This window comes from Azolla caroliniana, unplaced genomic scaffold (assembly GCF_043228905.1).
Source record: "Azolla caroliniana isolate FFs.n. ecotype wild unplaced genomic scaffold, voAzoCaro1.0.p SCAF_16, whole genome shotgun sequence".
NCBI lineage: Eukaryota > Viridiplantae > Streptophyta > Polypodiopsida > Salviniales > Salviniaceae > Azolla > Azolla caroliniana.
In genome coordinates this window covers 17941961-17969891 of record NW_028230451.1, presented here as the reverse complement: position 1 = coordinate 17969891, position 27931 = coordinate 17941961, and the positions used below count along the sequence as shown (strand labels likewise).

Here is a 27931-nt window from a genome sequence, read left to right as displayed (position 1 = left end):
ATTGATTTCTTTTTTATTTTTTTATAATATTAGTTTTTTCCAATAAAGTAAATAAATAACGTCTTCTATATTTATTTATTTATTAGGATTTACAATAACTTTACAAATAAGGCTTCATTGGCAGTAAATACCCACGGCTCATAGTTTTGCTCTATCTCTCTCTTAAGCTTTAGCAAGCTTGGCATGATCAAGCCATCTCTTATCAGTTTCTTTTTTGAGAATTCTTAGTCATTGACACAACAACACAAATGTTCTATATGTTTGAGGATAGTAGGTCCTTCGAACACAGGTAGATGACCGAAATGGTTACCTTGTAAACCTAACCCCCCTATGGAAATTCTGATAGTTATTTAACTTCCGAACCCCTTCATGAAACTTATTGTTTGCCATGTGTGATTTCTTTAGTCCTATAGTCATTTAATGTTAAACAAGCTCATGAGAGGCAGTTTTTGAAAACTCTTACTTTTAAGAGCTAAATTCAATGTTAGATGGATTCTTAATTTAAAGCATTATATGTGTTCCTCTCTTAAGAGCAAAATTCCAAGATACACACACACACACCCCAATTTGTAAGATCACAAGTACCAAATACCCACGATACGATTTCTTGGAAGAAGATTCACACACCGATGGGACTATGCTACGTGATGAATTGAGGGAAATGCAAATTGGTATGTCCCTCAAAGAATTAACTAGGTTATTCGCCAATGCAATACAAAATCCACAAAATGCCATGTGTCAAACCACAAAGGTGTACAACCCCTTGAAACATTGGTATGTGACTATAAAAGTGGAAAATGGGGACTTCAAATGGGATAAATTTTGACATGTTCTCACTTAAAAACATGTACAAACACACTTTCGACGGGAAATTTAGTAGAGTCTGTTACAAACTAGATAATCCACGGGATCATATGAATATATCAATGAGAAGTACAAGACTCCCAATAACAAGCATACATCAAATCTCCCAACAAGCCAACAATTGTACTACTCAAATGCTTTGTGGAAGGTAAAGTTTGCCATTCTAAAACTAAAGAGAAAAACAACTTCGAAATATCATCGTCAAGTGGAAGAACATTTCAACCATGAAACTTTGCAAATGTTGCTTGCTCAAATCTTTGGGTGTCATGGATTCTACCCAAGTGATTATACCATCATACTTGGTTATAACAAGAACATCAAGCTAGATTTAAAAAAAGGCACATTATGATAGATCATATATCTCTTCATGCTAATAGAACCATGGAAGAAGCTCAAGAGGGCATGAAGAACAAGGTATATTGTTATTGTGTAGAGTTTTAGCAAATCAACAAGCACAATAAAAGTAATTGAGAGACTACATGTCATTGGAGTACTTGAGAAATTGGATTGGATAGTATATGGTTTATATGAGATTATTATGGGGAGAATCAGAGTACTATGGGGGAATGTGAAATACCATATGTGGCATCACCAAAGTGACGTAAGGTCGAAACCCACTTTTGTCCAAAATATTTAGCATTTACACATATGAGCCCTTAAAAAATGTATCAGAGGGGTGGTTGGAGCTAACTTGACATGAGTGGTGGAATCAATATTGGTTGCTTTGTGTAGACAATCTTTTGCTTAGGGCTTCAAATGCATCATTTGGATGATTGAGAAGATGGCCAATCTTGTTTTCTCTTTTTTCATTTGGGTTTGGTCGATATTCATTTCTTGACATAGAAACATGCTATAAGGCTTACATTAGTTTGAGTTTATAGGCCAAATTGAGCACTTTTTTCTTTTTCCATGATAGGGTATACCCTACTAGTTGTAAGCCATTATTTTAGGAGTTTTTGAATTATAAAGTATATGTTTAACTTCTTTTAAGAACAAAATTCAGAGGTTCATTGTTTAATCAAGAGAAAAATCCATTAGATCTTATGGGACCAAGGCAAGTTTGTTTTTGTTTGCCATATATGTTATGACACACTTCCAAAGTTGTGTGGCCCTATGATGGAAAAGAAATTCAATAAATGGGTAAAGGTTTGCAATATACAAACTATTGGTCGGACTGAAATATTGCCAACAAATCATCTCCTTCCCTTTGACCATAATGGAGGAGAATTGATTCAAGGGATAGACCCTCATTTATTGTTTTTGGGATTTCAAATAAGATTGTTTTTTATTTAGTGTCAAAACAAGGACATTGAGAATGTACGACAAAACTTGCAATATCCTATGTATAATTGACTTCCATGAAATGGCTTTACTTAAACAAGTGATAGAAACCCAAAACGATCAGTTTTAAGATGACCTTAGGTATGCGAGTCCACGTTTTCTACAGAGTTTTTAGAATAACCCATTATGCAAGTGACGTGAAAATAACTACTTACACAAAACAAACCTCTATGAAACTTTTGTATCAAATGACATGGTGTTATGCTTATGGGATTTAACAATCATTAACATTTGCTACAAGTTGTTGAGGATTTTGTAAAGAGAGTAGTTGCATGGTAGCCGAAACCAAGCATTCAAATCCGAGGTCTACTCATGATCTAGTTTTCGAATATGTGAGCCATTTGAAATAACTAGCACAACGTACCAAGAATCTGTAATCTCACATTTGCATAGAGCTTCAATTGAAAAATCATTTGTGTTCGAAAGGATAACCAATGTAATTTACAAATGCAATGAGGTGTTGTATTGAATAACCGGAGAGTCTAGAGCTAATGTAACCAAAATGTGCGGTCTAATTAATAATGCCACAAGGTAGTATTCAAGTGGCTACCCTTTTTGGTTTTAAGAAATATGAGTATTACCCTTATTTGAAAGTGAGAATAATAGTTAAAGACACCAATTGTACTCCTAGTAGTTCTAAAATGTTAGTATTGTTGCCATTATTCACAAAGGAAGAGTAATATTAGAAGATACCCAACTATACCCCTTGTTTTGGCTTTATCAAAATTTAGGAGTAAATGTAATATTTAACTTGATTTCATCAGATATTAATTAAATGAGATAATTAAGTTAGGAGGGTTAAAAACATAGTTTAAAGTCGTATTAATTCCGTACCTTGAATTACATGCTATAAATAGGTAACTATCAAATAGATTAATGTGACAACATAATTTAACTCCATCGAGAGCATATTTAGGAAATAGGTTTTGTAGATTAGTGCCTTATCTACATGTATATAGGACGCTTGACCTCTTCCCTTACATTTGCTATTCATTGATTAGGAAATGACCACATGATCAAGTTCTTGTGGATTTTGTTTGTGTAGAATGGAAAGTCTGCATGATGTTCCAATGTTTACTCAAGCTTCAATGACTCTACAAATAGCATACCCACATATCAAATGTCATTGTTATAGCTTATCTTATATAAGTCATTATTTTCTTTAGGAAAGGGTACTATTCTCCATATAATTCATATTTTTTGACAAGAACAAATCTTGCATACAATTTATCCAATGTCTCTTGAGACATCCACAACAACCACAAAGAGATTGGCATATCTCCTAAATTTACATAACCTAATGTGTCCTTTGTCTCAAGTCAATCAATGTACTAAACAAAGCGCTCATACTCATCTATCTATACACTTCTACAAAACACATGGCAACAACATTTCAATCTCGTTCTCAAATATTTGGATTTTGACATTGACCTATTGTGATAGTCCATGTTGATTTCTATTGGTTTAGTTATCATCACATTTGAGCATTAAGCAAGAGATGACTTCAAGGGGCAAACATTGAATTATAGTAACCATGCAAGTATAATCATAATATGAAAGCATGTATTCAGATTGTGACAAATAGTTGGGAAGCATTTCAGTAGAGCATACTTTTTTAGGTTTGATCTTTTATGACCAATATACCACACTAGACTAACCATTGAAACCGATGTTTCGAGAGATTTATAACATTAGGCAAACAATCAGCTCTCAAATGCAATAAACTTGATCAAGAAACCTAATCATCATCAGTGCAAAACACAGCGGTTAATAATATCAAGACATTCATTGGATAATTCATGGAAAACGCAGTTCCAATGGTAGCATTTGAGTAAAAAGGTGCCTTCATTTACTAAAAGGTTGGGTGTTGGAAATATAATTCTATAAAGGCAACAAATTCCGATAGAAAATATAGAATATCGGTGGCATTGTTGCCATGATTCCCTTTTATTTAATGCCCAACAAGGAAACTCAGCTTCACCAATAAAAAGAAAATTTCTGATCACAGAATAGCTTGCATTGCCAATGTGGTCGAAAATTACCTTTGGTTAAATGGATGCTTTACAAATATAATAAGCTACAGCATCCAATCAAGGATGACGTGTGAGCTCTTGAAGATACAGACAAACAGTTAAACACCAGATGGGTGCAAAGAGACCATTGCCTTGGTTAAAAAAAGCATGGCTATCCTCCTCCAAATTTGTGGAAAGGTAATGAATGTATCTTCGTTCTCTCACTATATCCGCAAAACACCGTTAAAAAGCATCAATCTGATAGCGATGTTAAAACATTGTGTTTACAGAAGGGAACCTCCTTTTTCACCTGCAAGGGGTTGTTGCTCCGTTGTTCTAAACTTCATTCACAAAATTATGCAATTCTTGTGATGAGACTTCTTTTTTTTCCTTCTTTTCTTTGGCGGTTGTAACACAACCTTGATCGCGGCATCAAAGACTGCTTTTACGTTCTGAACATCACAATTATATTCATAAGATTTAATAAAAGAATATGATGGATAATACATTTAATGTCAATTGTTTCCAGAAGTAGAGAGCAAAATAAGCTTTTTTATCTCACTTGTTGTGTTTTTGAGCTACACTCTATATATGCAGAAGCCCCAATTTGCTTTTTTAGTTGCTCGCCCTGAAACATAATTTTAAAAATAAGAAATTTTCTGATGTAATAACACTCTCATCTTGAAGGTTTTCTATTTAATAATCTTTGTGTAAAATCTCTCATCACAAAAAGTTTTTACATGTTTCTACTATACGTGACTATGGAATGACAAAGTGCGATTCCATGTCTTTTCTTTGTGCCATGGGAATTTGAAGTGATGATTGATTACAAATGCTGAGTCCACAGGAAAAGGAAATGTTGCAGGATAATGTTAATTGCCCACAAGTTCTCCACATTTCGTACACAGAAATGCATATTGGAAATATCCTTCAATCCCCAAAAACCTTCTATGCTCTTGAGGTTCAGATAAAAATAGTGGCAAATTGCAACCATCTAAGCTTCATAACTACATTCCCATATGATATTGATAAACTTTAGACACTAAGGGGTTTTAAGGTGGGAACTGTGACCGCCTACCTTGAACCCATTACCTCTAAATTTTCAAGTTTGCCATGTCTCATCATGTAAGTAAAGTAATTTGTTTCTCACCAAATTAACACATACCCAATCGTATGCCTAACAGCCTTATGGTGGGGTAACACAATCAACTATCCTGAGCTTATGCCCTCTAAAGTTCCCATAAGCTTCCCTTGTTTCATGACAGAAAAACCAATTATACATCCTAAGGGCTTTGATTAGTCTAAACTCAAGGCTTAATGTTCATGAAGTTTTGCAGGTCTTGTAAGGGAAAACTTCCAAATTACTACATTCTAGAAGCCACAGATTTTCATAATGTCGAGCCCAAAGTCTTAGGATGGGAAACATCCCAAGCTCAATGTTTTGTAAGAGAGAACCTTCCCAAAATCAATGTTTTAGAAGACTTCTATACAGAAAAAATAGAAACTCCTAGGAAACTGCATTTCCATCGACTACATGTTTGTATTTGCTAAAAACGCCCCTTTTTACAGCTTTTCAAGTTACAAGTGGGAAATTGTTCCAAATCTCAAAAGAAATGAGGTTAATCAAGGTGGAAAAAATGAAAACAAGTAACAATGGATAGGGTCAAATACAAATCATGTAGCACAGGAAATTTATCCTAGTAAATAAATCAAAATGCCAATTGAGTGATGACTGCTTACTTGAATAGTTGATATCGGTGTGGCACCTGGATGATCTTGGAAAAATTGTTTGTCATCACGAAGATCTAAAAAATTTCCAAATGCCACGAATCTAAGTTTTCAGCCCATAAAAAAGTCAGAACAATAAATCGATAAGACCACAAAGATTTAGGACGATTTCTACACCTAATTTTGTCCCAACAAGGATTATTGGCACACCTGCAGCATAATGCTTCAATTCAGGTACCCACTACAAGAGGATATTATGGTAAGAATCAAGACATAATGAAGCCATTTATAATCTCAAACGAAAAATCAAACATAACACAAAAAGTGTGTTTGCAAGACAATTTCAAACAAATTACATTAATATAAGTAAATTTTACAATATCTCACAACGAGAACCGTTGGGAAAGAAAATTCGAACCTTTTTCGAGATATTTTCATAGCTCGCCTTGCTGATTAGTGAGAATGCAAGGAGGAAAACATCCGCGCCACGATAACTGAGAGGCCGCAATCGGTTATAGTCCTCTTGGCCTGCATGAAAAATACAAGGAAACAACAAATTAAAAATATGATGCACGATACATATACACAGATATTACATATGTGTACATATACATGTATATAAGAGCACATATATACAGTCTTCATGTGTGTATACAGTAAATATCTATAGATGCATGTATGTAACCTGCAGTATCCCACAAGCCAAGGTTAACAGTGTTGCCATCAACCACTACATTAGCGCTGAAGTTATCAAAGACGGTAGGGACATAGTCCTGCATTACAACCGTAAGTAACATGATTTAGTTTTGGATCTATATAGTATGATGAATTAGCCAATATTTGTACAAAGTTTACCACAAGAGTTAGGGTTTCTTGATCACAGGAGTTGGTTTCCTTGGCTCTAAATTAAGGGTTTCTTGATCACAATAAGTTCGGTTTCCTTGACTTGAAAATGCAGAGTTTTTCAGCCTCAAAAGTTAGGGTTCCTTGATAGGGAAAATCCTGTCCAATAACAAGAAAATCTAGGGTTTCTTGACCGCGAAAATCAGGGTTTAGGTATTCTGTGATCAGGATCAAATGAAGGAGATTTTATCATTACTATGAAGCCGTGACTCCTCATTTGAGCAAATGTAGGGTCAATATCTTGTACAATTTAGGGTTCCTTGAGCATATGAATCAGAGCAACTTTACCAAAAGAGTTGAGGTGTTATGTTAACAACATGAGTTAGGGTTCCTTCAACACAAGAGTTAGGGTGCCTTGGACATGAATGAGACTCCGAGTTAAGAGACTTCCTTGACTGCAAGGATTGCTATAGTGAACATTCATTAAGGTTTATTTTCAAGAATGAATAATCAATTTTTGCAAAAGCACAGGAATCCAACAGTTTTCTAGGAACTTTTGCATCAGATTCAACAATCTCCAGCCAAAAGCTATGGCGCTCTGTGAAAGTAATCTACAGTCACGACAAAAGATAAGGTTTCTGCTGACGAAATGATGCATTCCGAGCACAAGAGGCATTAGCTTTTTCTAACGAAATGCTCGATTAAGATCATAATGTTTCTGGCAAAACGTGTCGACTTTATGGTTTCCACGCAGAAAAAGAGCATAATGCAGCCACAGATGTGAGTTTCTTCTGCAAAATGTGTAGTATGACCACAGAAGGTAGGTTTTCTTTCCCAGAATAACGATTTCGTCTTATCTCACAAGAGATAATCGGATTTTCTAACAAAATGCAGTATGAAGATCACAAATGGCGTACTGCGAAGAGTACATGCTAGATCTGAGCAAGGAGGAAGAGGAGGAGGAGGAGGGGAAAGAATCGCAGAGAGAGTAAGCAGAACGAGAATGACAATAAGAAATCAGAAGAAGAAGAAGAAGAAGAAGGAAAAAGGCAAAAAAGGAAGAGAGAAACAGAAGCAGAAATTCAGAAATCAGAAGCAGAAATGAAGAGCTTACAGTAGGGAAGGTGTTACTTGTGTAGGAGATGAGAAGGCAAGTCTTTCCAACTGCGCCATCGCCAACTGTGACACACTTGATGAAGCGAGAGTTACTCATCGCTCTCTCTCTCTCTCTCTCTCTCGCTCTCTGTCTGTCTGTCTGTCTATCTTCTCTGTCTGTCTGTCTGTCTCCACGCCATAGCCATCGCTACATATATACCTTCATCTCTCTCTCTCTCTCTCTCTCTCTCTCTCTCTCTCTCTGTGTCTGCCTGCTCCTCAGAGAGAAGACTGCCTTTCCTCATGTATGTATGTATGTATGTATGTATGTATGTATGTATGTATGTATGTATGTATGTATTTATGCATGTATGTATGTATGTATGTATGCATGCATGCATGTATGTATGTATGTATGTATGTATGCATGCACGCATGTAATCTATGTATGTATGTATGTATGTATGCATGCATGCAATCTATGTATGTATGCATGCATGCAATCTATGTATGTATGCATGCATGCATGCAATCTATGTATGTATGTATGTATGTATGCATGCAATCTATGTATGTATGTATGTAATCTATGTATGTATGTATGTAATCTATGTATGTATGTATGTAATCTATGTATGTATGTATGTATGTATGTATGTATGTATGTATGTATGTATGATTGTATGTGTGGCATGTATGTATGCATGTATGATTGTATGGCATGTATGTAATGTATTGTATGCATGTATGTATTGTATGTATGATTTGTGTCATAATAGACACGTCGATGTATGTATTGTATATATGGCATGTATGTATTGTATTGTATTATGTATGTATCTATTGTAATTTGTATGTATGCCACATGTATGTAGGTATGTACGCATGCATGTAATGTATGTATGTATCTATGTCTATCTATCTATCTATCTATCTATCTATCTATGTAGAGCTCTGTATGTATTGTATGTATGTATCTATGTCTATTTATGTATGGCATGTATTTATTGTATGGTTTTTTTTTTATGAGAAGATGTATTGTATGGTATTTGTATGTACGTACATATGTATCTCATGGCATGTATGGCACCCATGTATGTATGTATGTATGTATGTATGTATGTATGTATGTATCTCATGGGCTCTTGTCGAGTAGTTTTCCCCACACATGCATTGACCCATCAGTGCATGTACTCGGACAAAAAAAGGGCCCAAGTCCTTCGGGAAGCCCTACGAATGATTGTCTCGCCATGTTGTTTTGTGTGTTGTGTTTCACATATCTATCTGGCCCAGCATGCCCACGTGCGCGCATTGTTCCCCATCACTTCCAGACCCTCGAACCCACTCTCACATCACTCCCTCTCACCCTCAGTTCCTACACCATGTGTATCAAGCCAGTGTTGAGGAAAGATTGTTAAAAAAAGAACATGGACAACGAACATGAATTGCATTCCTAGAATCCACAAGCTCTATTGTCTTGAAACATGTTTGAAATAATGGTGTATGTAGGTGATGTGCTTGCGTGTGTTGGGTAATAATTCATTGCCATATATATCTCTCTCCCTTGTGTCACGTAGGTAGGTTTCGGTATCGTCAATGCCTGTAGAAGCATTTATATGACTCGAGCCTCATCCTACACCTCAGATGCTATACTGTTGCATTCAAATGTTTGAGCTCCACATTTTATACATGTATCGTTCATAAGATACATATATGTATGCATAAAATTACTCAGCACTTGCCTAATCCTTGCCAAGGGTTTTATGTTGGATCACGATTGTCCTACTATGAAACCATTAAAGACTATTTGAATGAGCTTCCTTATTGTATGTCACACGACTCGTAAAAGTACATGGAAACAACATTTCGAATTATAAATTGTTCATGTGGTCCACCTCACGCGATTCATGGAACTTGAATTCTAAACTACTCATCTACTTATCTCCTGTCCTTGCCTCCCCTCCCCCTCCAAAGTTCTATACATAATGGAATAGAGCTTGACTTCAAAAGCAAGTAACCATGGGTTGCTTGTCCATCGTAGAATACTCTTCTAAAACAAAAAGTGCTTCCGTAAAAGTTGAGATTCCATCACTTTCATAGAATCCTAGTGGTGATTGTGACACCCTTCAAACATTGCACGAAAAACAAAAGAGCGTGCATCATAAAAGCAAACTTGTAAAAGCTACACTAAATTTAGATCTAGTTTACAATATTTATGTGCACATGTGTGATTAGTTAATTTGGAGTCGATAGGATGCATGTAATAAAGTGGATACATTCCAATCATATATTATTTACCTAATTCCCATGACTCCAATTGAAGCAACAAGTGGGCATATCTGAGGAGTAAAATGTAAAACATGCATAGAATGCATCGGCAATGATGTGATTATCGATTCCTCGTAAGTGAAGGCTCCATTAAATATAAGATTAGATTACCACATACTAGGTTGATATCATATTAGGATGAACCAAAAGCAATGCTTGCGCACTTCAACAATAGCAAAGGGGTAATTTTACAACCGCGAAATAGTTCCATGATGGTGGGGGGAGTATTGAACAATGCATTTCCTTTTTTAATTAGCCCTCATTCTTATGGACATTGCATTGCTGTAAAATACTTAGCATAAAATACGCGTACAATGCATGTTCTAAGTATTCCATCTTCTTTTTTAAAATACTTAGAATATGTATTTTATAGATAAAGTACGTTAAATACTTAGAATACGTTTAGAATACTTGTAAAATACGTTAAATACTTCTTAAAATTTAAAGTTTTTTTTTTCAAATAAAATAAAATAAATTTTGAAATGATAAATACTTGTTAAATACGTTGAATACATAGAATACGTCAAATTTTTAGAATATGTAGAATACGTCAAATTTTAAGAAACGGCAGTTCTAAAACGTAGAATATGTGTGGAATACGTCAAAGTATTCTAAAACATACTCTAAACATAGAATACGCGTTTTTTAACAACTATGGGACATTGTATATAATACGCCAACAATGGCCACCTCCTCGTGAGGTACATGCATATTTGTGTAATTTTCCATAGTACAACAAAGGTAATCAAAAAAAGAGTAAAATCCCTAAGGATGTAATCAAATTCACAAGTGTCATGGGTTAAAATGTAAGTCTTTCAAGTTTGTGGACTTTTAGGGCATGGTGTGAACCAGACTAGTTGAGATTGATTCAAAAGTCAAAAGATCAAATAAGCATTGATAGCTAGATGCATGCCTCCTAACCTTGGATCAAAAACAAAAATGCACACCTGCCTATGTTAGGGTGTCTTGAATCTTGCTAATTTAATTGATACATTTGTTTGGGTGTCTCAAATCATTATAAAACATTCCTATGTTTTTCATAAACTTTGTCTCTTAATGGCCATGGGATAATATATGCATTACTTTTTATGTTGTATAAAAGTAGGAAAACAATCGCATGTCTAACAAAGAAACGGAAAAGATGTCCCCATGCAAAGGAGCCAACTCATCCATCCTTGGTAATAAGACTTGTATAGGCTATGGTGATGAACCACAAATGAAGGAGGCCTGTCAAATGGTCGGTATGACTATGCACTTTGAAATAGGAATAAAAAATGAACATGTTCCAAATAGTTTGATTATGTCCACAACCTCAAAAAGATGTAGAATTTGGAAGCCAACCATCACATATGGTTGCACAAAGCATATGATTTCTGGTTTGCCAAAAACCCAATCATGATTCCCTCAACAAGAGAATGAATGCCACATCTTGAATAGTAGAGACCATATGCATAATGCTGCCAACACAAGATAAAAACCTACAATAACAAGTTTCTTGCGCTGTGGTACAAAAGAACCCCATTGAAATGTTGTGAATGGGGAGGGCAATAAGAACCGGACTCCCACCCACTAAGATACGTCAAACAAATACTTTGCATTTGAAGTAAAAGGGTTTTAATCTATTCAATAAGGCTGACATTAACATGGATTTCCACTAACCTTGGCCTTTGTAGATACCCTAAATTGGGTTGCACCTATCCTTCAACCATCATTAATTATTGGTGAGCAAATGATATATCAATTGATAGATGTGCTCTCTCTTGCACATCAAGAATCATTTACCAACTCCATGGATTCATTGCCTTTTCTTCACTTTGCACACATACATTATATTCAACCTTAAAGGATGGTAATAAAATCTACCTATATCTATAATTGCCCCAATTGGGAACTCAAGGATAAGATGCAACTCACATTGCAACAACCTTGTACAAGATCTCAAGTTGGTGGGACAAGTTCTCAAGTTGCCATTCCCACCCTACATCTTATGTACGTATATGGTTTAAACAACCATAAATTTTATGAAGTTATGAAGATAATTATAAATTGGAATGTGATGGTTGTGTTTTCTATGACATGTATCATGTTGTGTTAATTATAACATTATATAATGGAATTGACCATGCAAATGGACTACTATAGTTTTTACTAATATGGGTTTCTTGATTACGTGCTCCAAGTAGAATTGGAAACCTAAGGTCAACTAATAGAAAGCCATATCAGATGAAATATTAATTTAGAACATAGTAGTGCATCATTTGCATACCTCCTCATGTGTTGCATGCATATCCACATTCAATGTCATGTGTAAAGAGGATCTTGTGAAAAGTAGATGTGTAAAAAGTCGAGATTCCACTGTTTTCTTAGAATCTCATGGATAACTACGACACTGTCCATTCACACAAAAAACAAAAAGAACGTGCAACATAAAGGAATCATTTAAAATTTACGATAAATACGCACCTAATTAACACTATACTTACCAATTAATATGGAGTTTATCTTCAATTCATTTTGTTATGCTTAATTGTGTATATAATATGCGAGCATAATGTGTTCTTATTTCCTCAACTTCCATCACTCCAAAGGAACAAATGGACATACATGACATATTTTGTTTGACATATCCATATGATGGATAAGACACATTGTATTGTGATTAGTAGTTCATAGAAACAAAGTTTCTTTTGAATATATTAGGTGGGTTACCACCCTTTGAACAAAGAATATATCATGATGAATAAAAAACAAGAAACATAGGCTTGATGACATATTTCCTAGCACTAAGTAGCCATAACATACGTTGAAGGTTTGACACTGTGACAATGAAGTTTGAGTTGCGCACAACACTTCATGTGTACTTTAAGAGTAATCCATTTGCAAAAAGTGACCATGGATGTGATCCTCCTCCATTCCCTAAATATTTACACATTCTTATGACACTACATGTGAATATTTCAATTCATGTTTTTGCATATGGAACGATTATTTTCTCAACTACATGTGTATAGTTGTTAGCCACATCATTTCTTCTAATCTTCAAGGATAATCCATAACAATAGAATGATTCAAAAACTGTTGCATTTCCTCTCTTTCTCAATACGCGACTTGTGCACATCTTTAAATAATTGAGTGACGTAGGCATTACATCGAACAAAAGATGTTTTGCTTCTGCCCTTCCATTGCCAATATGCCATTGTGGGTTGGGAGGTTGTCACTCATCTCACTATATGGGATGTAGGTGTTAGGTCTACATCATGAGTTTCGATTCAGTGTAGAGGATTCTTCGGGATCATGGTACCTACAATAAAGTAGATACTCATGTTACTTCATTCATGTGGACTTTCCTTTGCGATGTAGATTTAAGCTCTCTAATTGATGGGTTATAGCTTGTCACATTACCTACAAAATATTTGCTTTAAGCTACAACCTTTATTTTAGAGTTGTAATTAGTCTCAAAACTCACACTTTTTACATCAGTATATACAAACCTTCAAGAACTAAACTCTACTCCAATGATGCCACTATTCTTAAGGATGGCTTCTAATTATAGTTTTCATTCTAATGATAGGAAAGCCTTAACATGTCTTTGATCATGTACATATTTGGTTATTTGGCCATGTCATTGCCTTTGTAATGTGACTATATACAAGGTGGAGGCCAAGCAACACTTATCTTGCTACCATGAATTAAAGGCATCCCACTTCACAATAAAAAAATGTTTGGCGGTCTTCAAAGCCTCTACTCGCTACATTGAATTACGAACACACGTAAACAAAAGAATTTAACAAACACGTTAGCAATATCTGCATCATTAAAATGTCAGGCTCTTGGAATAAAGGCTCTTATATGTCATGCACTTGATAGGAATAGTTGACAACCAAGGTATGAATGAAGTTCGGCATTTTCGGCAAATTTTGCACCAACTAGTGATTAATATGGCATAGAAGAGCTTACACCAATACACAATTGGCGTGTACATCCGGGCATATGCATCATTTCTCCACCTACATGTGATCCCCTTTTTGATTTCTTGCCATGCTTTCATAATCCAACAACACATAGACTCTGCATACTTCCCCAATACTTGGGTCACATTTTTGGCACAAAACCCCAAAAGGGGCTACTTGGCTAGCTTCCACTTTGTCTCGACAGCCACATCTTCCATCTGCGTATCCATAGAATTTTCCAAGGTGCCTCAGGAGGTTGTAAGCTCCTGACCACCAGTTTTCCTATTAGAGATGTGGATGGCTGATGATAGGACAAAGAGCAAGCTTCAAATTGGCCGACTTAATCAATGCTGAAGGGAATGCATTAGTGGAGTGGAAGAGGTTTTTGTCCAATGAGGTGGGCGCTCAAAAGGCTAGAATATGGAGAATAAGCAGGGGTAAAGGCATGCTCAAGAGAATTACAGATGCCATTGCATGCTGTAGGCATACCTTGGAAGAGGAAGATATAATTACCTATGATATTGTGTGGATAGGACTTATAGATGCTGAGAAATGTTTAATTGGCATCAAGGGAATGAAAGTAGAATCGAATGAGGCATGCTATTACAAAATAGAGCACGGAATGGCAAGAGGTGAGCAACCAGCTTATCAAAGCGAAAGGCCGATTAGGCTGATTGCAAAAAATGGAAAGGATATGATTATTGACCCTAAGCCAAGGGACGTGGGGTAAAAGCCCCAATGTAGACCCTAGATGCATTGCATGTGGATAGTTAGAAAGCATTTCCCATTGTCTATGGGAATGTCACGAGGCAGCAAATGTATGGGGAAGGGCATTACGTTTGCTTTGCCATGCCTCTAGTTTGTTCACCCTCAACTGGGGACATGCTTGTTGGAACTGTCTTGAGGATGATGTGGTGAACTATGATAGCACATGCAAAGCTATGTACAGAGGGGAGAATGGAACTGTTCGTCTGATCATTGACAACAGTGTACCTACAATTATTGCGGAGAAGCAAAAACTTGGAGATCTATGGATGCTACTTGCACCCTTTACCAAACGGGGCATATGGACAACAAGGTGTACCAGGGTATTTTTAGCAAAAAAATGCCCTCCAATTGAATCGATTGAGCTAATATGGCACACACAAGTAACTACAATGAGAGCTCAATATGAGCGGATTGATGATGCTTCAGATTTAATGAGGCTGAATTTCAAAAAACGATGGTGTACTACACCGATGGCCACAACAAATGGAATGGATATACGATGGCAGTATGTAGTACCCAGATGGTTGTTCCCCCCTCCCATTAGTTGAAAGAGGGGCGTGAACGAGATCTCATGTGGGATATTGAATGCACGTGATGTGTAGGAAAGGATGACAAGAGACGCATGTGAAAGTGTAAGATAAATAAGTGAGATCACTTATGAAGGATTGGATAGTTTAGGCAAGGCCTACCCGAGAAAGGGATCGAAGTTGTGTATATTTTAACTAATGAAGTATATTCCTTTTTGGAAAAAAGAGAGGAGAGGTTACTATTATCTGTGGGACAAAGGGCATGAAGTGTGAAACGAAACAAAAGAAACGAGTAGGTAAAGTAGGTGAAAAGGAGTATCGACCGAGCATGAAGGGGGGTAGATAAATGAAATACGTGCAACCGAGAATGGAGGCTGAAAACGAGAGGAGTGGTTAGAGCGTGCCAAGAGGAAACATAAACTATAAAAGCAAGCAATAGCAATAGGAAGGGGGTGTGCGACATAGAGGGAGAGATCTGTATACGCTCTATAAGAGAGGGGACTTATATCGTTGGTCTACCGGCTGTGAGCTGTGTAATCATACTTTGTGGTAGTAAAGCTATAACACATACTTTGTTGGTGTTGGGATTTCGGTCCCTCCGGATGGGATGTCCGGAGATGAATGACGGCAAGCCCGGTTGCGGTTACGGAGCCGGATGGAGAAGACCCCGGCTGCGGAGCCGGATGAAGAAGACCCCGGCTGCGGAGCCGGATGATGAAGACCCCGGCTACGGAGCCGGATGAAGAAGACCCCGGCTACGGAGCCGGATGAAGAAGACCCCGGCTACGGAGCCGGATGATGAAGACCCCGGCTACGGAGCCGGATGATGAAGACCCTCCTGGCTACGGAGCCGGATGACGAATGTACCCGGAAAGAAATCCGGATGCGGGGACATATTTATGAATATGTTTGCCAAGGGTCCTTGAGGCCATATTTGTAAATAGCCCGAAAGTCATATGTGTATAAATATGACTTAGGGCAAACAGTTTGTGTTGCTACTTATTTTTCTGTTTTTCCACTCAAGAGGAGTGAAGAGAGCAGCCGAGAGAGAGAGAGAGAGAGAGAGACGAGGAGGTCGTTGCCTCTGTGTATTACCGCCGCCTGTGGCGAAGACAGTGAGCTCAAGGTTGTTGCCTTGAAGCTTCACCATTGTACATCTCTGTTCATAGTGATAGTTGGAGTTTGAGGACTCCCGTGGTTTTTCCCATTTAGGGTTTTCCACGTCAATCCCTATGTTATCGTGTCTTTCTCTGTATTTCCTATTTTCTGCAACAACGATTCGTGTGTTTCCTCGGTTGTGGCCGAGAGGTGAAGGTGAATCGGAGCGTTGATTCACAACAGTTGGGTCAATCTTTTGGTGTCAATTAAGTAATCTTTGTTCTTGTTTTGTCTAAGTTTTAAACAATAAGTCCAGTTGTGGCCGGCTAGTTTCATAATAAGTCGGCTTGTTCAACCCTATCTTTCCTTCCTACGTAACCATGATTCCTTGACCCAATTACCCAGGAAGTAATCAAAGGTGTATCTCTAAAGAAGAGATAACACAATTTGGCACGCCTGGTTCCCATTGTGAAGCACAACGAACAACATAGGAGGAGCACCCCCGTTGCTAGTACGACACCCCCTCGCACGAAGCGTTCTTGGTTACCATCCATCCGCGCCGAGCCCACTGAGGAAACTTCCGACTCAGCGCTCTCGTAGAAATCATCGCCAAAGCCAATGGAATCGCCTCCCTCTCCATTACCCGCACCAGACACCCAGTCGAATGTTGTGCTTCCAAGTCCTTTTGAAGTTACCCAAACTGAGTGCAAGCCATTTCGGCGTTACTAAAAGACCCAGACTTCGACACATGCCCTACCCATATCCCCATTAACGGATCCCCATTACTAAAAGGTTGGTTGTTCATTGTTGTAACTTGCCCTTTTATGCTTTGTGCCTCTCTCTCTCTCTCTCCCTGTACGTATATTGTTCTTGTCTCTCTCATACGCAGGTACTTCTTCCTCACAGATTCATACTGTGTGATCTCTTCCGCACTGACGGCTTTGGTCATTCCCTACATTTGGTATCAGAGCTTGGATGTCCTTCATCCCGCTGCCGGCCGCCATTCGAATCTTTGGATCACAACATTCTGTTTTTTTTGCTTTGTATTTGAAGAAACAGTGAAGAGAGAAGAAGAAGAAAAACGAGGCTTGCATCTCATCGCGTTAGATCATATTCTCTTGGAGTAAGCTAGCCGGTTGTACTCTGTTCCTTGTGATCATAACCGCTTGAGGTGAAATCCCCTTGTGCAACATTGACACGATCGTGCTCCACTCGGTTAAACGGCATCTGAACAGGTCATCGAACGCTGCTCGCCGCCCGTTGTAACCACTCGGTGCAGATCGGTCTCAAGACAACAACCCCAATTCGTGCTTCATCCGGCTGATCGACATTCGGGAGGATCAATTGGATCCGTCTCTCTCGTCGCTGCAGTCACCCGAAGCAAAATCGGTCCAGACAATCGGTTTCAATAATCGGTATCTGGCATATATATTCGGAAGCGAACCGGTCTCACTTCGACTCGGCAACATTCGGGAAGACCAATCGGTTCTGTCCTTCAAATTACCGGAGTCAATTCGAGCAAGTTCAACAATACATATATCCGAAGCCGAACCGACTCGGGTTCAAATATGACTAGAACGATATCATGTGAGCTGACCGGTTGCACTCCAACAAGGTTCGTAGTTAACTCCGAACCGAGCTTCGTCAACCGAAACCGAATCTGATGGCATCAACATCCGGCTCATCGGAAATGAGTCTAAGGAGGTTCGACGGTTTGAACTTCAATTTTTGGAAGGAGCAAATGCAGGACTATCTCATAGTCAAGGGTCAGATCGATCCGATTGAGAATGAAACTGCTCCAGAAATATACAAGGCAAATGAGTGGCAGAAGCTGGACAGAATCGTTTGCGCCACGATTCGGATGCACCTGTCGGAGTCAGTGTACTTCACAGTGCAATCGTGCACGACAACCTTCGAACTTTGGAAGAAGCTGTCGGAAACCTACGAAAAGAAGGTCGCCTCAACGAAGATGTATTTGATCCGGCGCCTCTACAACTTGCGGATGAAAGACTCCGATTCAGTTCAGGCACACCTTAACGAGTACGAAAGTTTGAGCTCCCAAATCTCGTCACAGGGGACAACAATCGAGGATGAACTCAGAGCAATGATACTCATGAGCAGTCTCCCCTCCTCTTGGGAAACCTTCGTTACAACTGTGTGCAACGCTTCTACGACTGCCATCAAGTACTCCGAAGTCACAAGTGCAATCCTGACTGAAGCAGCTCGGAGAAAGTCTTTCACCAAAGACTCGGCAGAAGAAGCCTATGTAGTACAAGGTTTGACCGACTGATCGAACAACCGGGGAAGAAGTTCTTCCCGACCGCCGACAAATCAGCGAAGCCGCAACAAGTCCTGGGAAACCCGAATCTGCAACTACTGCAAGAAACCGGGACACATCAAGGCCGACTGTCGAGTACTCAAGTCAAAGACAGACAAAGCTTAGAGAGCTGATCAGAGGACTAACCGGCATGAGGAAGTCAACTACGTCGGCTCTTCAGCCGAGATATTGACGACCGACCCGAACATATTGTCCATAGAGAATCCAGTCGAATCAGAAGTTCTGCTTACGACTGAGGAATCGAGCACATGGCTTCTGGACTCGGGCGCGTCGTATCACGTGACACCTCACCGATCACAGTTTCGGCAATATTCGGACCGGCACTCCGACTCAGTTCGAGTTGGAAATTCGCAGCACTGTGCTATCATCGGAATCGGCACCGTAGAGCTCAACCTTCCGGGTGGCTCTACACTCGTACTACACAACGTCCGACACGTTCCTGAGCTCTCACGACCCCTGATCTCAGTCAGACAACTTGATGAAGCTGGCATCCATGTTGGTTTCTCATCAGGAGGGTGGACACTCCACAGAGGGAACCTCCTGCTTGCTAGAGGACCAAAGGTACACTCATTGTACCCCTTGTATGTCACACTCAGAGAGGGTGACTTATTTCTGATAGATATCCCTATGTCATCCTTATGGCATGGACGACTTGGACACCTCAGCAAGGCCGACATCACGCACCTATCCAGAGCCGGATACATCCCGAAACTCTCCTTCTCGGACCATCAGTTTTGCGAGCATTGCTAGTACGGCAAACATGTAGCTGCATCACACCTGACATCAGCACCAAGAGAGTCGAGCCCGCTCGATTTGCTCCACTCGGACGTCTATGGCCCGATGCCACATCAGTCACTCGGTGGTGCCTCGTACTTCGTCAGTTTCATTGACGACTCGACTCGGAAGGTGTGGGCTTACCCCATCAGAACCAAAGATCGGGTGTTCTCGATCTTCTCAGAGTGGCTCGCGATGATCGAAAACTAGACTGGTCGGAAACTGAAGTGTCTCCGAACCGACAATGGAGGTGAGTTCAAATATGATGAATTCGTCAAATTTTGCCGAGAACGCGGCATTAGACGTGAATATACAGAACCATATAGTCCGGAGCAGAACGGAATCGTAGAACGCATGAATCGAACGATTCAAGAACGCGTTGTATCCATGCTCCAACACTCCGGACTGTTAGATGGCTTCTGGGCAGAGGCTCTACTCACGGCAGTACACATAATCAATATGTCACCAAGTAGACCTCTAGGACTTAAGATACCTCAGGAAATATGGACCAGCAGAAAGCCGAATTATGATAAGCTGAGGATTTTCGGTTGCGAGGCATACGCCCTCATACCGAAAGACAACCGCTGAAAACTCGAACCGAGATCAGGGAAATGCGTTTTCCTCGGGTATGGACTCGAGGGCGAGATCAGATACCGACTCTAGGACCCCGAGCACAGGCAAATTGTCCGAAGTTTGGACGTCGTGTTCAACGAGTCGACTATGCACAAAACGGCCGAAAAGGCCTATTGAAGTCCGAAGGGTAATATTTTCCGAAGTGCCAACCCTTCATGACGGCCCAACACACAAGACGAGACCGGTTTCACAGGTAACTGACTCCTCTCGCATCGAATCCACAGATTCGGCACAGCCGAATGACTCGGCTTCCGACCATCCGACATTGACACCCGGTGCGACCAGTCCAGTCATACCTCGAAGATCCGAGAGACTGTCGCAACCTCCAAAGAGGTACTCTCCCGGAATTTTCTTCACCGACGCCGGAGAACTGACGTCCTACGAAGAAGCATCGACAGCTACCGATTCAGCCACTTGGCATCTGGCAATGGAGTCGGAAATGCACTCCATCCGCGCCAACAAGACTTGGGATCTGGTCGACTTACCGAAGAATCGACGTGCTCTTCCTTGCAAGTGGGTCAATAGACTAAAGGAGACGTCCGACTCGACCACCCCAAAGTACAAGGCCAGATTAGTTGCGAAGGGATTTCGACAGGAATATGGCGTCGACTTCGACAAAATCTTTTCACCAGTGGTGAAAATGACAACCCTTCGTTTCATGCTCGGTGTTGTGGCTGCCGACAATTTGGAGCTGATTCAGCTAGATGTGAAAACGACATTCCTCCACGGTGATCTAAAGGAGGAAATCTACATGGAGCAGCTGAAAGGCTTTGTGGCCACCGGTCAGGAACATCTAGTCTGCCGACTCAGGAAGAGTCTTTACGGCCTGAAATAGGCACCCCGACAGTGGTATAAGAAGTTCGACGATTTCATCCAGTCAGTCGGCTTCTCCAAGAGCGATGAGGACCACTGCCTCTTCACCAAAACAGCTCAAGACGGTTCTCCCGTCTTCCTCATCATCTACGTGGACGACATGCTACTCTCCGGTCAGCATACCAGAGAGCTCACCAAACTCATTCGGAAACTGCGATTGAAGTTAGCCATGAAGGACCTCGGTCCGGCAAGACACATACTCGGAATGAAGATTAGTCGGAATCGCGCCAAAAGACAACTTTTTCTGTCTCAAACCGACTACATCGGACGTGTCTTGGAACGCTTCAACATGCAATCGGCCAAGTCTGCTTCGACCCCGCTCCCCGTTCATCTTCGGCTTTCTCAGCGAGACTGCCCGACATCTGGTCCGGAGGGGGAAGACATGAAGTCGGTACCGTATGCACCGACAGTAGGCTCTCTGCTGTACGCGATGGTCGCGACACGACCTGATATTTCTCACGCCGTAGGAGTCAACATATTTATGCACAATCCCGGCCGATCACACTGGAACGTAGTCAAGCATGTGTTCAGATATTTAGCTGGCACAAAAGACCACGACATCCTTTTCGGTCCGAACTCAACTTCAGGCGTAGCCGGTTACACCGACTCGGACTTCGCCGACTGTGTGGACAGTCGCAAGTCAACAACCGGATATTGCTTTAAATTCGGCAATGGAGCAATCTCGTGGAAGTCGAAACTTCAGGAGTGCACAGCCACCTCAACGACCGAAGCAGAATATGTAGCTGCCTCTGACGCAGTGAAAGAAGCGTTATGGCTCGGCCAGCTGGCGCACACGTTTCGGCAAGTCGACTCCGACTCGGCTCCAGTTGTCTACAACGACAGTCAGAGTGTTGTTGCTTTGTCGAAAAATCCGGTTCATCACAACGCCTCCAAGCATATCGAAGTTCGATATCACTTCGTTCGGGACTGCGTCATTTCCGGGAAAATCGGTTTAGAGAAGATATCCACAACCGACAATGTCGCAGATGGAATGACCAAGTGTCTTTCGGCAGACCGGTTCCGGTCTCTTCGGCAATAGATGGGCGTAACAACATATTGGTCCGGTTGAAGCCGGACATAGTGCAGGATGGTTTCGGACAACGGACATCGGTTCAATGACGATCGGCTTCAGCTTTTCCGATCCGACCAGTTCGGTCTTCTGTTTACGGATCAGGCCGATTCGAACAAAACCGACTTGTCTGAGAACCTATGCCTATACCTGTATTTTTTAGATAACCCATGTATACGCCCATTATGGGGGAGTGTCGAATACAAATGTATAATGGACGTATTCACACTATTCTCTTAGAGAGCCCAAGTTCGGGCTATTTCTGTAAATAACATAAAGGGCAGTTGCCCTATGTGAGTCACTATATAAAGTGACTTTGTAACCTTTTGTAAAGGTTGGTTGTTCATTGTTGTAACTGTTGCCCTTTTATGAATATAGATATATGCTTTGTGCCTCTCTCTCTCTCTCTCTCTCCCTGTACGTATATTGTTCTTGTCTCTCTCATACGCAGGTACTTCTTCCTCACAGATTCATACTGTATGATCTCTTCTGCACTGACGGCTTTGGTCATTCCCTACACCTACATCCGCTCTTTTGTGTCCACTTGGCAAGCCAACCATTCGATGCAACGTCTCACCGTTGCGGAGGTCGATGCATCCAAAATTGCAGAATTCACATTGTCCCTCGATGGACCTATTGTCCGGTGGTATTCCCGCTGTGGTCCTGGGGAATTTGCGACATTTTAGGACGTTCGCACTCAATTCCTCGAACTTTTTCACCGCGTGATACCTAAGCGGGAATTGCTTCGCCAGTTCTATGCTAGAATACAAGAACTGCAGGAGACGGTTTCTCAGTTCATGATCCAATTCCAGGATATCTATCAACAACTCACTCAAGATGTATCTGGGAATAATTTAAAAGCCACGTTCCTTGCCGGCCTCCAGGAGCCCCTCTGAACAATTCTCGCCTTGATAGATTTTTCCCAATAGACCATCGAGCAAGTGGTTGCTCATGTCCTCGTGATGGATAGAGCCCAACATAACACTTCTTTTTCGATGGGCTCACTACAACACACCTTGCCAACCCATGAAGAAACCCAGTTTCGCCAGCCTCTCCAATGCACAACGTGCATGAAATCTGGCCACTTGGCCGTGGATTGCCCTCTTCGCCCACATTGCCCGATCTGCCATTCGATCGAACAATGTGAGTACAATATGCTTAATTGTACAACCTCTGCTCCTATACGACAGATTGAGACACACCACGATCGCCCTCAACAGGATGATCGTTCCCCACCTCGGAATAGGAATGCCAAATGGCCTTGGTACGGCGATCAACATCACCGAGACGACGATTACCAACTCGAGCAGGATCGCTATCACCGGGATAACCAATACCGAACTGAGGAGCCGTGTTATCAGCTAGATAATCGACCTCGACCCGAGGACGATCGCTATCTCCCTGAAGACGACCATTACCGCTATGATTACGACCGGGAAGACTACTATGAACCAAGGTATCGACGGCATTGATCGGCGGCCTCCCTATTATAATCGTGGTAAACATCTCAGTTTGAACAAGGGTAATCCAGCAACTCGGCACCGGTGACGTGCTTTAATTGTAACCAATCGGGGCATTACACTACCCAATGCTCGACAAATGATCGCGGAAAAGCACCTGTAGTAAATATCATTCTGGCGAACATCCAACAAGTCACCACCCGGAGTAAGGCTCAGAAAACCCAATGGGACATACAAGATGATGTCCGACAAGCTGCCAAACAATGGATAGAGATAGCCAATGCCGCCAACACCGAGATGAAGGATATTACTATCAGTCTAGTGGCTCCCTCTCAACCTACCGGGTCATTGGACGATGACCCGGTTTGGCAAGCACTCACAAGTTGCCAAATCTCGATGCCCTTGCATAAGCTTATGAAATTACTGCCACGATTCAAGAATACAATGGCATCCTTAAATAGGCAAAGAGCCAACCACCCTGCTAGTACACCTTGCCGAGCCGAGCACTGGTCCACCCGTAATGGATTCCCACAATCCTGCGGTTAAGCTCGTGATCAAAGGGCGAGATCTTCATGGTTGCATTGTCGATGGTGGCTCCGGTGTCAATGTCATCAGTGAGGCCACATGTCACGACCTCGGCATCACCCAATGGGAGCCATGTCCGTTTTGGCTACGAATGGCGGATACCCGCTCGGTTCGACCAATGGGGTTAATTCGCCACTTGGACTTTATCCTAGGAGGCCACACCTTCACAATCTCAGTGGTGGTGCTACGACTTGAGGCTCCCGGGGCGTACCGAATACTGCTTAGTTGATCGTGGTTGCGCACGACCAACATTAAGCAGCACTAGCAAGAATATGATCTTGTTTTGGCACGGAAAAACCAAGGTTCGGGTCATCACGGAGGAACGAATCGCTACACCCCAAGAGACCACTCCGTTATATGCCGAAGGAGTCCACATGCTCGACGGACTCGCCGATGAAGAAGTGGACCACCTCTTGTAGGAACATCTAATGATTGTCCCTTTGTTTGAAATTGATATCCTTACGACAGTCGGTCCTTATGTATCATAATCGACCACTGAAGAAAACAAGGTCCATCGCAAACCTGATCCAAAGTCCATGGAGTAATTACGACATGTTCGCGATGTGCTTGATCGAGAATTGGCGATTTCTCAGCAAGTGAAGGCGTCCACCCTAGAGGAAAACAATCTCGGCTCCCCTACTAAGCTACGTACCCTAAAAATCGCAAAAGAACAGGCGTCAGATGAATGCTCAGCCTTGGTTGGGCTACTCACGGAATACCAAGACGTGTTTGCCTGGTCGTACAACGACATGAAGGGGTTAGATCCTCAATACTATCAACATCAGATTCATCTTCAACATGATGCATGACCCGTACAACAATGCCACTACCGCATGAATCCCAATTATGCGACCAAAGTAAAAGACGAAATCGACAAACTCCTTCGAGTAGGGTTCATTCGGCCAGTTAAACGGGCAACATGGTTAAGCCCTATTGTCATCGTCCCGAAGAAAAATTGTCAAATACGGGTTTGTGTTGACTACCGCAAGCTGAATGCGGCAATCATCATGGATGCCTTTCCTCTTTCATTCATAGAAGGGGTGTTTGACGCGATGGCCGATCATGAATGCTACGGTTTTTTAGATGGGTTCAATAGGTATAATCAGATCCACATGCACCTCGCCAACCAAGAAAAAATGGCATTTGTAACCGAATGGGGCATTTTTGTGGCAGTCGTCATGATGATCAGATTAAAGACGGCACCGGCCACCTTCCAAAGAATAATCGCCGAAATTTTCAACGATTACATTCTAGCCTTTATGCAAGTCTTCCTCGACGATTTTGCCATGTATGGTTGACAGATGGAGCACCTCGGTCACTTACGCCTTTGTTTGAAGCGATGCCGGCAAGATAGGCTAAGCCTAAACCTAGCCAAATGCACATTCTACGTGTCAAGTAGAGCTATGCTCGGCCACATTGTGAGCCGTGATGGACTTGCTATGGATCCCAACAAAGTGCAGGCCATCCTGAGTGCACCAGCCCCGACCACAACAAAAGCACTCAGCCGGTTTTTGGGTCAAATACGGTGGCATAGTCAAATGCGTTACCTGGCTGAGTTCGCGACACCCTTACATGCAGTGATACATCGGGTTCCGTTTCGGTGGTCGGCAACGAAAGAAGACGCATACCGCTCTCTTGAGGTTTTGCTGTCACACGCATTGGTGGTGCAACCCCCCGATTGGTCGCAACCCTTCCATGTTTTCGTTGACACATCTAACGTGGCCATCGGGAGTGCCCTCATGCAAAAAATGCCTCCCAACTAGTATCGACCAATTTACTATGCTAGCCGACAGCTCTCGACAGCCGAAAAGAACTATTCCACAAAGGAATGTGAGGCACTCGACATGATATACAACATCACGAAATTTTGGCACTATCTGCTTGACCAAAAATTTACGTTCCACGTGGATCACATGATGTTACTATACCTCATTAACAAACAGGCACTAACCGGCTGATTGGCACGATGGATGTTACTTCTCTAGGAATTCAAATTTGAGATACATCATTGGCCAAGGGTGCAACATGCGGTGGCCGATTATCTGAGTCGGCTTGAATCAGGGGAACCAACTGAAACGGAATATGATGAATTGCCCGACACAAACTTCTTCGGTATGGATGCAACCACACCAAAGACCGAAAGTAAGGATGACTGGTTAAATGAAATGACGCATTTCCTCAGCATCGGCCTTCCACTTGACAATTTGACCCTAGATGCCCAGAAACGGTTGGCAGTTCGTAGCCGAGATTTTGCTTGTTCGCAGAAACCCTCTATCACAAAGGCTCGGACAATATCTAGCGCTGCGCGGTGCGCCAATTCAAAAAAGACGTGATCCTATGGGAAGCACATTATGGAATAGCCGCCAGCCACTATGTCGGGGATGCAACGGCTCGGAAAAATTGGCAAAGTGGGTTATGGTGGCCCACAACGAAAAAGGATGCCCACAAATTCAGCAAACAATGTGACTTATGTTAGTGCATGGGCCAACCTACCGAACAAGCACGTATGCCTCACCAACCGGTTCTTCCATTGGAGCCTTGCTAGAAGTGGGGATTGGATTTTTTTTGTCCATTCAAACCGGCAACGGCCCAAACTGGCAACAAATACATCATTGTGGCAACTGATTATTGCACGAGATGGGCCGAATAAAAGGCATTGCGCGACAACACGGCCAGGTCTACCACCAAGTTCGTTTATGAGTACCTATGGTGTTGATTCGGTGTCCAATCGAGCTTGTAAGCGACCAAGGAGGTCACTTCCTCAATTGCCTTATCCAAGAGCTAACCACACATTACACGATCATGCATAAGAAAAGCACACCATACTATCCTCAGGCAAACGGCTTGGCAGAATCAATGAATAAGACATTGCAAAGCATCCTCAAAAAAATCGTGAACAAAAATCGAACCAATTGAGATGACAAATTGCATAGTGCACTCTGGGCGTACCACACGACGTTCAAGACGAGTATCAGATCTACACCCTTTCGGATGGCTTTCGGGTTGGAAGTCGTCATGCCAATTGAGTTCCAGGTGCCGAGTTTATGAGTCCAAATTACCAAATGATTATTCGAGTCTGTGTCCGAATAGAAAAGGCTTGAACAATTACTCGAAATCGGGGAAGATCGGCTCGCTAGCCTCACACAACTAGAACAAGGGCAGCGACAAAGGAAAGACTTTGTGGATCAACATTGGTGAGGATCAGAGAAATCATTTGAAATCGGAAAACCGGTCCTCATGTTTCAAACTCGGCTCGGTTCGATGCTGGGGAAACTCCATTTCCAGTGGACACTTCTGGATTATCAACGAATTCAATGGAACGTTTCAACTTGGCACTTTAGCCGGAGAAGTCTTGCAAAGTTGGGTTAATGGATTTCGGCTAAAACCATATCTCGGCCCGACACCACCCAATCCTTTCGTTGGTTAACAAGATGGCCACGACCAGTCGACGGTAGGTGAAACGGAGGATTTCGAGGGCATCTCGCCTCAATCATGATAATTACTCTACCTAACGCCCGAAATTGTATACTATTTAAAAAAGAAAAGATTAAAAAGAGACCCACTAACTATTTAAGAACATGCACGCCACACGAGAAAAGAAAGTACAAACGGTTCCTAAGACGCTTGGTCTTAACTCGTATTATG

The 27931-nt window shown here is 41.4% G+C and overlaps 1 protein-coding gene across 1 annotated transcript; it reads right to left on the bottom strand.

Annotated features, from left to right (window-relative positions):
* Positions 1-4233: 4233 nt before the first annotated feature.
* On the bottom strand, positions 4234-8158 carry LOC147854126 (rac-like GTP-binding protein ARAC3). Its single transcript, XM_087332098.1, has 7 exons — positions 7903-8158; positions 6631-6718; positions 6364-6473; positions 6123-6186; positions 5958-6022; positions 4780-4845; positions 4234-4669 (listed from the first exon to the last, which is right to left on the bottom strand). Exons 1-7 carry the CDS (start codon positions 7999-8001, stop codon positions 4565-4567), a joined length of 597 nt encoding a protein of 198 aa, XP_087188224.1. The 5' UTR covers positions 8002-8158; the 3' UTR covers positions 4234-4564.
* Positions 8159-27931: the final 19773 nt, after the last annotated feature.